The sequence below is a fragment of the Helianthus annuus genome, chromosome 4, assembly GCF_002127325.2.
Source record: "Helianthus annuus cultivar XRQ/B chromosome 4, HanXRQr2.0-SUNRISE, whole genome shotgun sequence".
NCBI lineage: Eukaryota > Viridiplantae > Streptophyta > Magnoliopsida > Asterales > Asteraceae > Helianthus > Helianthus annuus.
This window is the reverse complement of record NC_035436.2, coordinates 30,575,532-30,587,564: the sequence shown is the minus strand read 5'-3', so window position 1 is coordinate 30,587,564 and position 12,033 is coordinate 30,575,532. Positions and strand designations below refer to the sequence as shown.

Here is a 12,033-nt window from a genome sequence, read left to right as displayed (position 1 = left end):
TAAAAAAAGTCATGTAGAATAGCGTACCTGTATTTGCAGGGTGTTGATGGAGATGAACTTGTATGATTGTAATTAGGGTTAGGGTTGAGAGATAGAGAAGAATTAGAAGATGAAAGATGAGATCGTGGAATGAATATAAGAGGAGGGAATAAGAATTAGGATGGTCGTATGATGTTGAAGAGCCCATTAATAAAATAGGGTTTTAAATATTTATAATCTCAACTGGTTCTAGCGGTTCTTTAACCGGAACCGTGGTTTTAACCAGAACCGAACCGGGAACCGTGTTTACCCAAATTTAAGAACCGGAACCGGACACAGTATACAAAAATACGGTTTGGATCTAGCGGTTCTGGTTCGGTTCTCCGGTTCTGGCGGTTCTGAACCGTATACTGCTCAGCCCTATGATTGATGAATGTGTTAAGTACAAAGTTAATAAATCTTTTAAAATGAGGTTTGAAGCATCAACATGGCCTATAACTATATAAAGAAAACAATATATTTTGAACTCATATATATTTATCAACCATAACTAACTTTTATTTTTATGTCGAAGCGGCATATTTCAAATTTCAGAATGAGCTCGTTTCCTTAGTTTAAAATAGTTAAAAATAGTAAAAAATTGCCACATGTCTAATTGTAATTGAATAAGGAGTCCCATCGAACATAATTATGGGCGAAGCTTTTAAGGGACGGGAGAGGGCGGCCAACCCCCCGAATTATTTGCTTAGTAGGGGAGAGTATGTAGTTTTCTTACCCACTTTCTAAATATATTAAAACATTATAAAGTTTGAATAGTGTTCCCTCAAATTTACAGATTAACGGTAATATTTTCTCTCTCCTCTACTCATAACTACCTACAACTACTTTTTATAAAATAAAAAACTCCGAAGGAGACCAAATAATTGTTGTATCTGATTGCTTGTCTTCTTGTAGTTCACGTAATTTAGGGGGTTGAATCTTGAATATGAATGCTGTAATAATCTTAATAAAATGATAAAGTCCCATATCACACGTTGTTAACAGACATGTTTAAAAACTCTATTGTTCTTAACTAGTATATATATATACACCATTTTCATGTCAAAATCTATCTTGAACACAAAATACATCTGATTTGACCTCTAAAAACATAGTGTATTTTGGGAAAGTTTAGTCAACATCCACTTTCTCTCTCATTCATCTTTTAATATTTTCACAGAAACCTCAGTTGTCTGCATGCACCACCTTTAAGTTCTTCAACCAATAACAAAATACCAATATTAGCATTGGCCGGCGTACGTTAGTCTGCATTAAATCCCTATGTTTGTCTTGTACTTACAATCACCATCATTTTTTATATAATATTAACTTCAAGTTTCTCATATAAATCTATCCACCTTGTGACACCTTCCATATCATTTACTTACTTCTTGATACTTGTGTTATTCGCGTTTATTGTGTTTGTTGTCATGTCTGTTTCTGTACCCTCGTTCGTTTATGAACACGAACACGAACATGAACACGAACAAGAAAAACACTTTGTCATGAGTTTAACGCGGTTGGGTGTTCATAACTTCTCGACACGTTCGAATTCAAACAACGATTCGTCATCGGTGTATCATCAACTACTTAATTTGTCAATTCAAAATCTAAGATTTGCGGGTTCTTCGTTACCGAAACCGGTTGTGATCGTGTTCCCAGAGACGAAAGAACAGTTGGCGAATACCGTCATTTGTGCACGAGAATCATCGCTCGAAATTAGAGTTAGGTGTGGTGGTCATAGCTACGAAGGGACGTCGTCGGTGGCGATGGACGGGTGTCCGTTTGTGGTAATAGACTTGACCCGACTAGACCGTGTTTCAGTTGATGTGGACTCGGGTACCGCGTGGGTTGAAGGCGGTGCGACACTCGGTCAAACCTACTACGCGATATCCGAGTCCAGTAGTGTCCATGGTTTCTCCGCGGGGTCGTGCCCCACTGTTGGGGTGGGTGGTCACATTTCGGGTGGTGGGTTTGGATTGTTGTCGCGAAAATATGGGTTGGCGGCCGATAATGTGGTTGATGCGGTTTTAGTTACCGCTGATGGCAAGTTACTAAACCGGGCCGCAATGGGGGAGGATGTTTTTTGGGCGATACGAGGTGGGGGTGGTGGCGTTTGGGGAATCGTGTACGCTTGGAATATAAAATTATCAAGCGTACCGGATACAGTCACTTGTTTTATCGTGTCTAGATCAGGAACGAAAGAACAAGTAGCTGATATGGTAGACAAATGGCAACGTGTCGCGCCTACATTGCCTGATGACTTTTACATGTCGTCCTTTGTTGGCGCGGGTTTGCCCGAACGGAAAGACAAACCCGGTTTATCGGCTACATTCAAAGGGCTCTATTTGGGTCCGAAAGCAAAAGCTTTATTGATCATGAACCAAAATTTCCACGAGCTAAAAATCGTGGAAAACGACTGTAAAGAAATGAGTTGGATCGAGTCGGTTCTTTATTTTTCGGGTTTCGGAGACCAAAGCTCGGTATCCGACTTGAAAAACCAATTCTTGCAAGATAAACTCTACTACAAGGCTAAATCAGATTTTGTCCGGAAACTGATACCAAGACTCGGCCTAACCATCATGCTTGACATACTCGAAAAACAATCAAAAGGGTACGTAATTTTGGATCCGTACGGTGGAATGATGGAATCGATAAGTAGTGATTCGATTCCCTTTCCTCACAGGAAAGGGAATCTTTTCACTATTCAGTATCTAGTGGAATGGAAAGAAGCCGATAATGATAAAACTGATGACTATATAGCTTGGATACGCGGCTTTCATGGGTCCATGACACCCTATGTGGCACAGGACCCACGAGCCGCGTATGTTAATTACATGGATGTCGATCTTGGAGTAATGAACTGGAACAAAACCGGGGTCAAGTTAAACGATGACGTGGTCGAGACTGGTCGGGAATGGGGTGAGAAGTACTTTGGTAACAACTACGATCGATTGGTGAAAGCAAAGACGGAGATTGATCCGTTTAACGTTTTTAGACATCAACAAAGTATCCCTCCAATGTCTTTGGAGTACAAGAATTCGAAGGGAAGTAGGTTGAGTGAGTAATTAAGAAATGGTGTGAATCAAATTGTTAATTCCTCGTTTGTTATGTGTAAAAATTTGTGAAAGTATCTAACAAAATGCATTACTGTTTAAATGTTATGATTTATTAGGCTGGAGGGTGTGGGATCACGTCAGACAGGGGGCTTTAAGGCCCCTTCCCTTAACTTGCAGTGTGTGGGATAACGCCCCCTATTAAACAAAATTAAAAAAAAATTATTGGATGAAATGATGTGGGCCCCACCTGCACATAACCATCTTCCTCGTTATCACTGTGGCGATGAAACCATGGCACCCCGGTTTAACTTACAGAGTATGGGTGGTGGTGGCGCCCGCGGGAGAGGGGGGGGGGGGATATCGGCGGTGAGGTGACAGGGTGGCGCCCTCCATACCCTCCAGCCTTAGAGGTGACAGTTTCTAACACGATACGAGCCCAATCAAAAAAATAATCAGGTTTACGTTAACCAATCTGATCTATTTAGCAAACAATTTATGAACAGGTTTTTTGGTTAACCTATAAGCAGATCATATTCAGGATGTACTAAAATTAAGCATGGCTATATATTTTGAACAAAAAGGTTAAAATACAATTTATAAATTTCCACCGCAACCCGTTTACTATGCTTAGAACTTTATTACGATCTGCTTAACCAATTTACAACTTCATCGTAAGTTTATAAATCATTTACAACCTGTCAACCTGTTTAGATAAACAGTACACATGTCGTGTTCTGGTTACATGGTTTTAAGTGTGCCCGGAATAGAAGTTGCGTATTTAACACAAATAAATGTGTCTTGTTCGGATTTCAAACCGTCGACTCACACCATACAAATTATAACTCGAAAACAAACTGCAATATGTATGAAGTATTTTGGAAGTTTGTTTAGGATAATTACATTTTCGAGTATCGCCAATAGGTTTTTCTTATTTTCTTTCCTATTTATCACTTTGACCCGAATGAGATGCTATTTTGTGCTACATGACATAATTTACACCAATTTATGGAGCCGTTTTTACAATGCGATCAACAAAGGAGACATTATGTACCAAATTACATGCTCATGGCTTTTGATGAGACGTCTTCTTCGCCTTCCAACAGTTGGCCGTCTGCTTCCTGCAAAACAAACCATAAAGCGGGTCAAACCTAACACTTGTTGACTCGAATCACACTCGTCTCCAAGGACAATTTTGATACCAATTTTTTAAAATGCAACACTGGTTATAAAAGAATTGATCAACGTTCTAAATTTTTGTTAGAAGTTTAACATTTCAAATCGGTATGGAGTTAAAAGTTGACTTGTTTGACCTAAAAGTCAAAGTTCTTACCTCTTGTTCTTTACACTTGGTCTTTGCTAGATAATCATCTAATGCACCGTCACCACGTAGAATTTTTCCCCCGCATCCCGGTTTATCACTTGACCCAACCGACTCTTCATCGATCACCACTGCTTCTACTCGATCATTTCCTGTCTTGATATCTGGAATCTGAACTCGAAACATTATGGAGGGCAAATAGGTCATTTTACTTGTTATTTCCACAAACTTGAAATGTTTAAATGTTCATAGGACGCCAAAAGAACGAGCAACGTACCTCATACATAGCATCGGTTAGAAGAGTTTCAAGTATGGCTCTTAACCCTCTAGCACCAGTGTTCTTAACCATTGCTTTTTGAGCGATTAACCTTAAGGCCTTTTCTGTGAAATGTAGTTTCACCTGTGTAAAACGCGTGTTGGGAAACGGGTTAAATGGGTATTTTTTGAATGGGTTGAAACGGGTCAGGTTGTATTGACATGGAACACTTTTTGTCCAAATAAAGAGTAAATTGCCATTTTAGTCCTTGAGGTTTGGTCCAAATTGCCATTTTAGTCCAAATAGTTTTTTTTTCTCCTTTGGGTCCCTGACTTCTCAATTTTCTTGCCATTTTGATCACATTGCCTAACTCAGTCTAAAAATCTGGTTATAACTAGGGGTATTTTTGGCATAACTGTTAGGGGTAGTTTACAACATAATTTATAAACCTCATAATAATTTAATGCCAAAAATACCCCTGATTATAACCTGGTTTTTAGACTAAGTTAGGCAATGTGATCAAAATGACAAGAAAAAGGAAAAGTCAGGGACCCTGAGGAGAAAAAAAAAACTATTTGGACTAAAATGGCAATTTAGACAAAAACTCAGGGACTAAAATGGCAATTTACTCCCAAATAAACTTAGATAGCTTTTTTATAAACAATTCATGGGCATAAAAATTATTACAATAATTATTTTAATAATATTATTATTTATCACAATAAATGACTTGGGACTTTTATGTGTTCAAAACACACTTTGGTCGACTTTCGAGTTTCGACCCATTTGACCATTTAATGTTTCTGTTTTATTTTATCGGTTTAACTCCATGATGGAAAATGAGCCGAAATTGCCAACCTTAGTCAAAACACCAATTAAAATAAACGATTATTAAAATAAATCCGATCGAATACTTACATTGTTCATCTGAAACAGCTTCTTGTATTGCTTACCAAGAGCATTCTTTGGTTCCATGAGGATCTACAAAGAAGTAAATGATCAAAACTACAGCTTAAAAGGTAAAAGATGCATCCGAACACGACGCCTAGTCTCCTACAACTTATTTTTTTACCGATGATATTATTTAATTTCTGATTATTCAAAATCGATCACTTCCAATATGCACATCCAAACACCCCCTAAATCAAAACTCAAAAACTACATTCCCGTGAAGTAATACAACAAACGTACCTGAACAAGTTGGTCCTCAGTTAGAGCTGATAAACTAAGTAAAATAGGAAAACGTCCTATAAACTCAGGAATAAGTCCATAAGCAATAAGATCGCTACTTTCAACCTGAAGATGAACCAAAATCAGGCAATCGGCAATGTATTTTTTGTAATCATATTTGACAAGACCCGAACCATTTTTAACCGGTACCAATAACAGAAATGGAACAAACTAGATATTTAAAAAAAATACTGAAACTTACGGATTCGAGTAAAGATGATGTCACTGCAGCATTAGTCACTCTATCACTTCTCATATTAGCACGAACAGGTGCTCCAAAACCAATTGAAGAATCCTGTCGTCTGATATAAACATAAGCAATTTATAAGATGGAATTGACTTTTGAGAAAAATAAATAATAAAAATAATTTACGAAATAAACCAATAATCACCTCTCGGATATGGTTTTTTCCAAATTGATAAAAGCTCCACCACAAATGAAAAGGATGTCTTTTGTATCTATCTGCAAGTTCATTATGGTTGATAACATTTTTTTTTTGGTCAAGTAACACATTTATTTAATAATTTTTTGTTTTATTTAAAACAGAGACGATTACAGACTAATGGCAGTTGATAACTTAAAACCTCCTAAATCATTTTATTATAAGATTTAGGTCATTATTTAATAAGAAATGGGGTTTTTCGGGAAAGGTTGGGAGTGGCAAGTATATCAGATAAGATTAGGGACGACGCCCGTTAGAGCAGCGGAAACCAGAACTATGGAGGGTAGGAGGAGCAGAGGCAGGCCTAGACTATCTTGGGATGAGCGAATTAGGCAAGACCTGATAGAATTGCACCTCTCTGAGGACATGGATCAGGATAGGAGTTCGAGGAGGCGTAGAATTAAGGTTAAGGACTTTTAGAGGAGGGTACCGGTGTGTCTTATGTGGTCTAAGGGCCTTAGGTTGTCCCAAGTTTTATGTTTACTTTACATGTGTGTTTTTTTCTTATCTCTCTCTAATAGTGTCTATATGTTATATTATTATATATGCCAATATTGTATCCCTTCACCACTATTTGGGTATTAGTGTTTCGCTTTTGATGGATTTATTTATTTATTTTGTTCACATGTTTTTCTCTATGTTGTTTGTTTTGGAGCCGGGGGTCTCTCTGGAAGCAGCCTCTCTATCTTCAGGGACAGAGGAAAGGTTTGCCTACATCTCACCCTCCCCAGACCCTACAAATAAATTTGCTACGACTCTACGAGTGGGTGTTGTTATCATTATTTAATAATATTGTTTTTTTAACCGTAAGTAACACATCAACTGTTTATATAAAAGTAAAAAAATGGACAGAAAAATGTTTGGAAACAACCCAACCCACCCCCACCCGGCCCATTTTAACCCATACTAGAATTTGACCCGCTTCCACCCAACCCCCCATCTCGCCACTTCTGCTTTCAAGATTGTTAAAATTGGTAATCCTTCGGAGGAAAAAAAAAACACACCCACCAAAACTGAAAGGACAATAATGGCATTGCCTGCAGTAGTATAAAATCAGATGGGAAAAGAATCCTTTACTAAGTACCTGAATGTTTTCGCCTCTAGGATGCTTCCGGGCCCCTTTTTCAGGCACACTCACAATCTGCAGATAATTTATTATTTTCTGTTTAAGCGAGGAAGGTCATATGCTATAATTTAAGCATTTGAATTATGAAATAACGAATAAAGTATACAATAATAATAATGCATACCCATAAGCCCCAAGTAAAACATTGATTAATTGCAAATTTTTCAGGGGTACAAAAGTAAAAATCACTTACTGTTCCTTCAAGCATCTTAAGCAAAGCTTGCTGAACGCCCTCACCAGAAACATCTCTGCTAATGTTCTGGCTCTCAGCCTGTAAGATTATTAAAACGGAGTTACAAGATATATAAACAAATATTTGGGAAAATATTCGACGAGAAATTCAAACCTTTTTCGTTATCTTATCAACTTCATCAATGTAAACCATCCCTTGTTGTGCTGCTTGAACATTGAAATCAGCAACCTTCATACCAAATTCAAGTTCAAAATATTAATTGAGTTAAATGCAATTTTAGTCCCTGTGGTTTGGGCCATTTTGCCAGTTTAGTCCAAAGGTTTCATTTTTAACCTGTGGGTCCAAAAGGTTTCACAGTTGCCATTTTAGTCCACTTGGTTAACTTCATCCATTTTTTCTGTTAACGAGAAGGCCAATTTGGTCATTTTATATGTAATTCTGTTAACTACAAGGGCAATTCAGCCATATAAAATGACCGAATTGGCCTTCTCGTTAACAGAAAAAATGGATGAAGTTAACCCAGTGGACTAAACTGGCAAAATGGCCCAAACCACAGGGACTAAAATTGCATTTAACTCATATTAATTTTACTAATAAATTATAATATATTAAAAATGAAAAAAAAAATACACCATAAACTCCAGATGGGTATATATATAAACAACGTAGATTCAGGAAAAGATAATAACTTGCAAACAAAATATACACTTTGACTTTTAAAATCAAACTCAAAAAACAAAAGAAAGAAAGAAAAACTAACCGTAAGTAGCTTATGTAATATAGATTCAACGTCTTCACCAACATAACCAGCCTGTGGAATTATAAGAACAAAGTTGCTAACCTCAAATAGATTAAACGCAAAAAGAGTTTAAAACGACGCATTAAGAAACAAGATACCGTTTGATGTATCATACGACATAAATAAAAGTGCAACTTTCTTAAGGGTGTACGGATTTGATTTACCTGTGTTAATGTCGTTGCATCCGCAATGACAAAAGGAACATTAACAAAACGAGCAAGGGTCTTTGCAAGTAACGTCTTTCCTGTTTTCCATATGTCAAATCAAAAATCAGCAATCCAAACAACTGAAGAGAATCTGAATATCTGATACATATTAAAATAAAAATAATAAAAGAGAGATGAAGCCGCATGATACCTGAGCCCGTTGGGCCCATTAAAAGAACATTGCTTTTCTCTAACTCTACATTATCGTCATCTTCTTCCATTCCTGACCTAAGTTTCAACACATAATTTCATTTTCAGCATACGTAACTTCAGAAATGTGCATGTAATAACCGATTTATTATACCACCAGGTAAACCGTATGTATATAAAGATGCAACTAAAATGACTAACCCATTCTTCGACGAAGCATGATATATCCTTTTGTAATGGTTATATACAGCCACAGAAAGCACCTGAACATAATATCGAACAACGTTGAATCACTAGCTACTTGAATTCACCCCATGAGTCATGTTGCCATAAAATCAATCTCAGTGCTAAACATTTTAACCCATTACATTTGTTCTGTTCTTTTTCGTTTCTATAACGGTAAATCCTTTATTAAGCACATCATTATTGCTTAATGGCACATAAAGTATGAAAAAGAAACCTCATTTTTTACCTATGCAGTTAATATTGCCGAATCGGTGATATATGGGTCATCGGTCCCCTTGTGAGATATCGGTGCAAAATATCGGTCAGAATATTTGTACCAATATTATCGGCGATATTGACCGATATTATCGGCGACATTGACCGATATATCACCAATTTTCCCGATATCAGTACCTTTCTTCTTAGTTCTACCATTCGTCTTTCTTCTTATGCTGCTATTAGTATTTTAAGACTTAATTGTTAGTGTTTTGCAAGTTGCAAAAGGTATAAAGGTAGGAGAGTATACTGAATTGTTAGTGTTAATTTGCTATATATATAAATTTTGCATGATATTAAAATTACGATATCCCACCGCGATAACCTATATACGATTTCTTTCCGCATTAACTGCTTAGTTTTTTACATAAATTAATAAGCAATTTAAATAAGTAAAATCCCAAACACCCCCTAAGAACTATCAACTTGGAGCAATGCACATGAATGGAACATCATATTCACATACAAGTTATTAAATTAGCATGAAAAGGGTTAAAGGTTCAACCTTTTTCGCCCGCGTTTGACCAATGACAAACTCATCAAGCCCCTCGAAAATCTCTTTAGGTGTCGGCAAATCCTTCCCCAAATTCGACCCGCCCCACTTCCCCTTCTCTCCATCACCACCATTACCATTTTCACCACCACCACCACGAGCGCGAACCACATTAACCCCTGGCGCAAAAGGCGGGCCAGGGGGAGCATGCACCGCCAATGGACCAGCGGGCGGAGAATTCTCGTTCTCCGCCCGCAATGTCTCTTCCCAAAACAAAACCCTAATGTTATCCCCATAATCCATTTCACTATCAACATCTTTTTTATCCTTACTATTCCCATTATTATTATTATACCTAACCTTACCTATTTCATTAAACTTACCCTGAAGTGGGCCCATCTTATCCGGATGGAAATAATAAGCAGATTTACAATTAGGGCACAAACTCACACTCACCTCCTGATTATTATTATCCCCTTTTCTAAACGGCGTCGTTTCCCACTCATCTCCGGGAACAAAATTAGAACTTACTGGTGGCCGGATGACGTGGCAATCATCGGAAAAAACCTGAACTTTTAGTTTGCTACAATTAGGGCAGTTAACTTCCGCCTTGATCCTCCTTGTTACAAAAAACGACGTCGTTTTACTGCTATTATTATTGTTGTTGTTGTTGTTGTTGTAGTTGTTGTTCTCCCATTTGTACCGAGCCTGACTGCCGATCAATGATCTCCGGCGACTGTACGGAGGGTCAACTCCGGCGGTTAATTTTATGAATTGACGGTTCGATGTGTAGGATGAAGGTGATCTTGTGGTGAATATGACGTCTCGAAGGTTTCTACATCTCCGTAATCCAGACATTTTGGTTGAATAGTGTATGCTCTGTTTTGGGGTTTGTTTGATTTGGATGAAATTGAGGTTGAATTGATGAGAAATTGAGTTGAGAATTTTGATCTGGTGATGATGATTTATGAATTGAAGAGATTTTGAGGGAGAAAGTGAGGAATTTGTAGGTTGGAAACAGAGGAATTGTGATGATTGGAAGTTGGAACCACTGGGAATCACAAGATTTTGCTGCTCTGTTTTTGTAGTATATTTTTTATGTGTAGAAATGGTGCCTATACTATGGAGAATTTGTGTTTTGTACCCTTAGTAGCGTTTGTTTCATTGTGCATTTCACATTGGGCTTTCGGTCAGTATTGGTTCGGTTCGTTACGGTATACCGACACTTGGCATAGCCAACGACGCGTGTTATAAATCGATTGAAAACCATCAAAACAGATGTATGTATTGGTATCAGTGTTGTTCGATTGGTATTGGTTTCGTTCGTTCGTTATGGTACTGGTATGGTGCCTTCACTTGATATAGCTTAGGATACCAAACAAATATTTTATTATGGATGTGGGGATCATAAAAGCGTCATGAGTAGCAAACAAACGACGACCAAAACCGGGAAAAATCGTAACTTAAAAACGTAAACTTATAACGATACGTGACGTAAAATGTAGGTAAAAGCAAACACAAACTTATACCGCAAGCTAATTAAAACACAAACAAGAATCATAAAAGAAAAAAAAAAATTATCCATGGAAAGGGTGGATGTGTTTTGTGGGGGGGTTATTCTTTTGTATTTTTTTCAATCATCATGTGGGATGGAACATTATTTTAGTATTTAAAGTTCATTGTTCTCCTTTATTTATGATGATGATAATATATAAATTTCTTAGATGAGATTTATTACATTAAAGTTCATTGTTCTCCTTTATTTATGATGATGATAATATATAAATTTCTTAGATGAGATTTATTACAAAGTTTTGATTAAACAGGTGTATTAAATAAATATTTGCATTACATATTTATATGTATATTATCGATTATATTATTTTTATTTAATTCTACTGAAAAGATTTTACAAATATTTGATTCCTCTTATTATATCTTATATAATTTACTAGGTTATAACCCCGTGTATTACACGGGTTAAATAAATGAATTTTATATACTAAACAATAAAACAATATATCTTTAAAAACCTCTTTTATTGCACGGGTTGAATAAATATAATTTTATATATTAAATAATAAAAAAATTATATCTATAAGAACCATATTGTACGAGTTGAATAAATATAATTTTATATACCAAATAAAAAAGTTATATTTTTAAAACCACGTATATTACACAAGTTGAATAAATGTAATATTGTTTACCAAATAAAAAAAATAATACATCTTTAAGAAA

At 36.5% G+C, this 12,033-nt stretch overlaps 2 protein-coding genes across 3 annotated transcripts; one reads left to right on the top strand and one right to left on the bottom strand.

Moving 5' to 3' along the window:
- The first annotated feature begins 1,465 nt into the window (after window positions 1-1,465).
- Window positions 1,466-3,139, top strand: LOC110934521 (reticuline oxidase). Its single transcript, XM_022177508.2, has one exon. It carries the CDS (start codon window positions 1,524-1,526, stop codon window positions 3,084-3,086), a length of 1,563 nt encoding a protein of 520 aa, XP_022033200.2. The 5' UTR covers window positions 1,466-1,523; the 3' UTR covers window positions 3,087-3,139.
- A 777-nt stretch (window positions 3,140-3,916) lies between these two features.
- Window positions 3,917-10,900, bottom strand: LOC110936076 (CLP protease regulatory subunit CLPX1, mitochondrial). 2 transcript variants are annotated; one of them, XM_022178423.2, is made up of 15 exons: window positions 9,805-10,900; window positions 9,000-9,061; window positions 8,800-8,876; window positions 8,607-8,686; window positions 8,404-8,454; window positions 7,797-7,871; window positions 7,644-7,721; window positions 7,409-7,465; window positions 6,274-6,344; window positions 6,084-6,183; window positions 5,843-5,947; window positions 5,570-5,632; window positions 4,673-4,795; window positions 4,408-4,566; window positions 3,917-4,195 (listed from the first exon to the last, which is right to left on the bottom strand). In XM_022178423.2, exons 1-15 carry the CDS (start codon window positions 10,648-10,650, stop codon window positions 4,133-4,135), a joined length of 2,010 nt encoding a protein of 669 aa, XP_022034115.1. In that variant the 5' UTR covers window positions 10,651-10,900; the 3' UTR covers window positions 3,917-4,132. The 2 variants fall into 2 exon arrangements, with proteins under 2 accessions (XP_022034115.1, XP_022034116.2); XM_022178424.2 differs by having other exon boundaries at window positions 3,987-4,195; window positions 8,800-8,871; window positions 9,805-10,874.
- Between the last annotated feature and the right edge of the window lie 1,133 nt (window positions 10,901-12,033).

Coding starts and splice junctions, on each gene's coding strand:
- LOC110934521 (XM_022177508.2), top strand. CDS start 1,524: ATGAGTTTAACGCGGTTGGGTGTTCATAACTTCTCGACACGTTCGAAT.
- LOC110936076 (XM_022178423.2), bottom strand. CDS start 10,650: ATGTCTGGATTACGGAGATGTAGAAACCTTCGAGACGTCATATTCACC. Junction 7,872..8,403: donor TATTACATAAGCTACTTACG/GTTAGTTTTTCT, acceptor TTTGGTATGAAG/GTTGCTGATTTCAATGTTCA. Junction 7,722..7,796: donor TTGATAAGATAACGAAAAAG/GTTTGAATTTCT, acceptor ATAATCTTACAG/GCTGAGAGCCAGAACATTAG.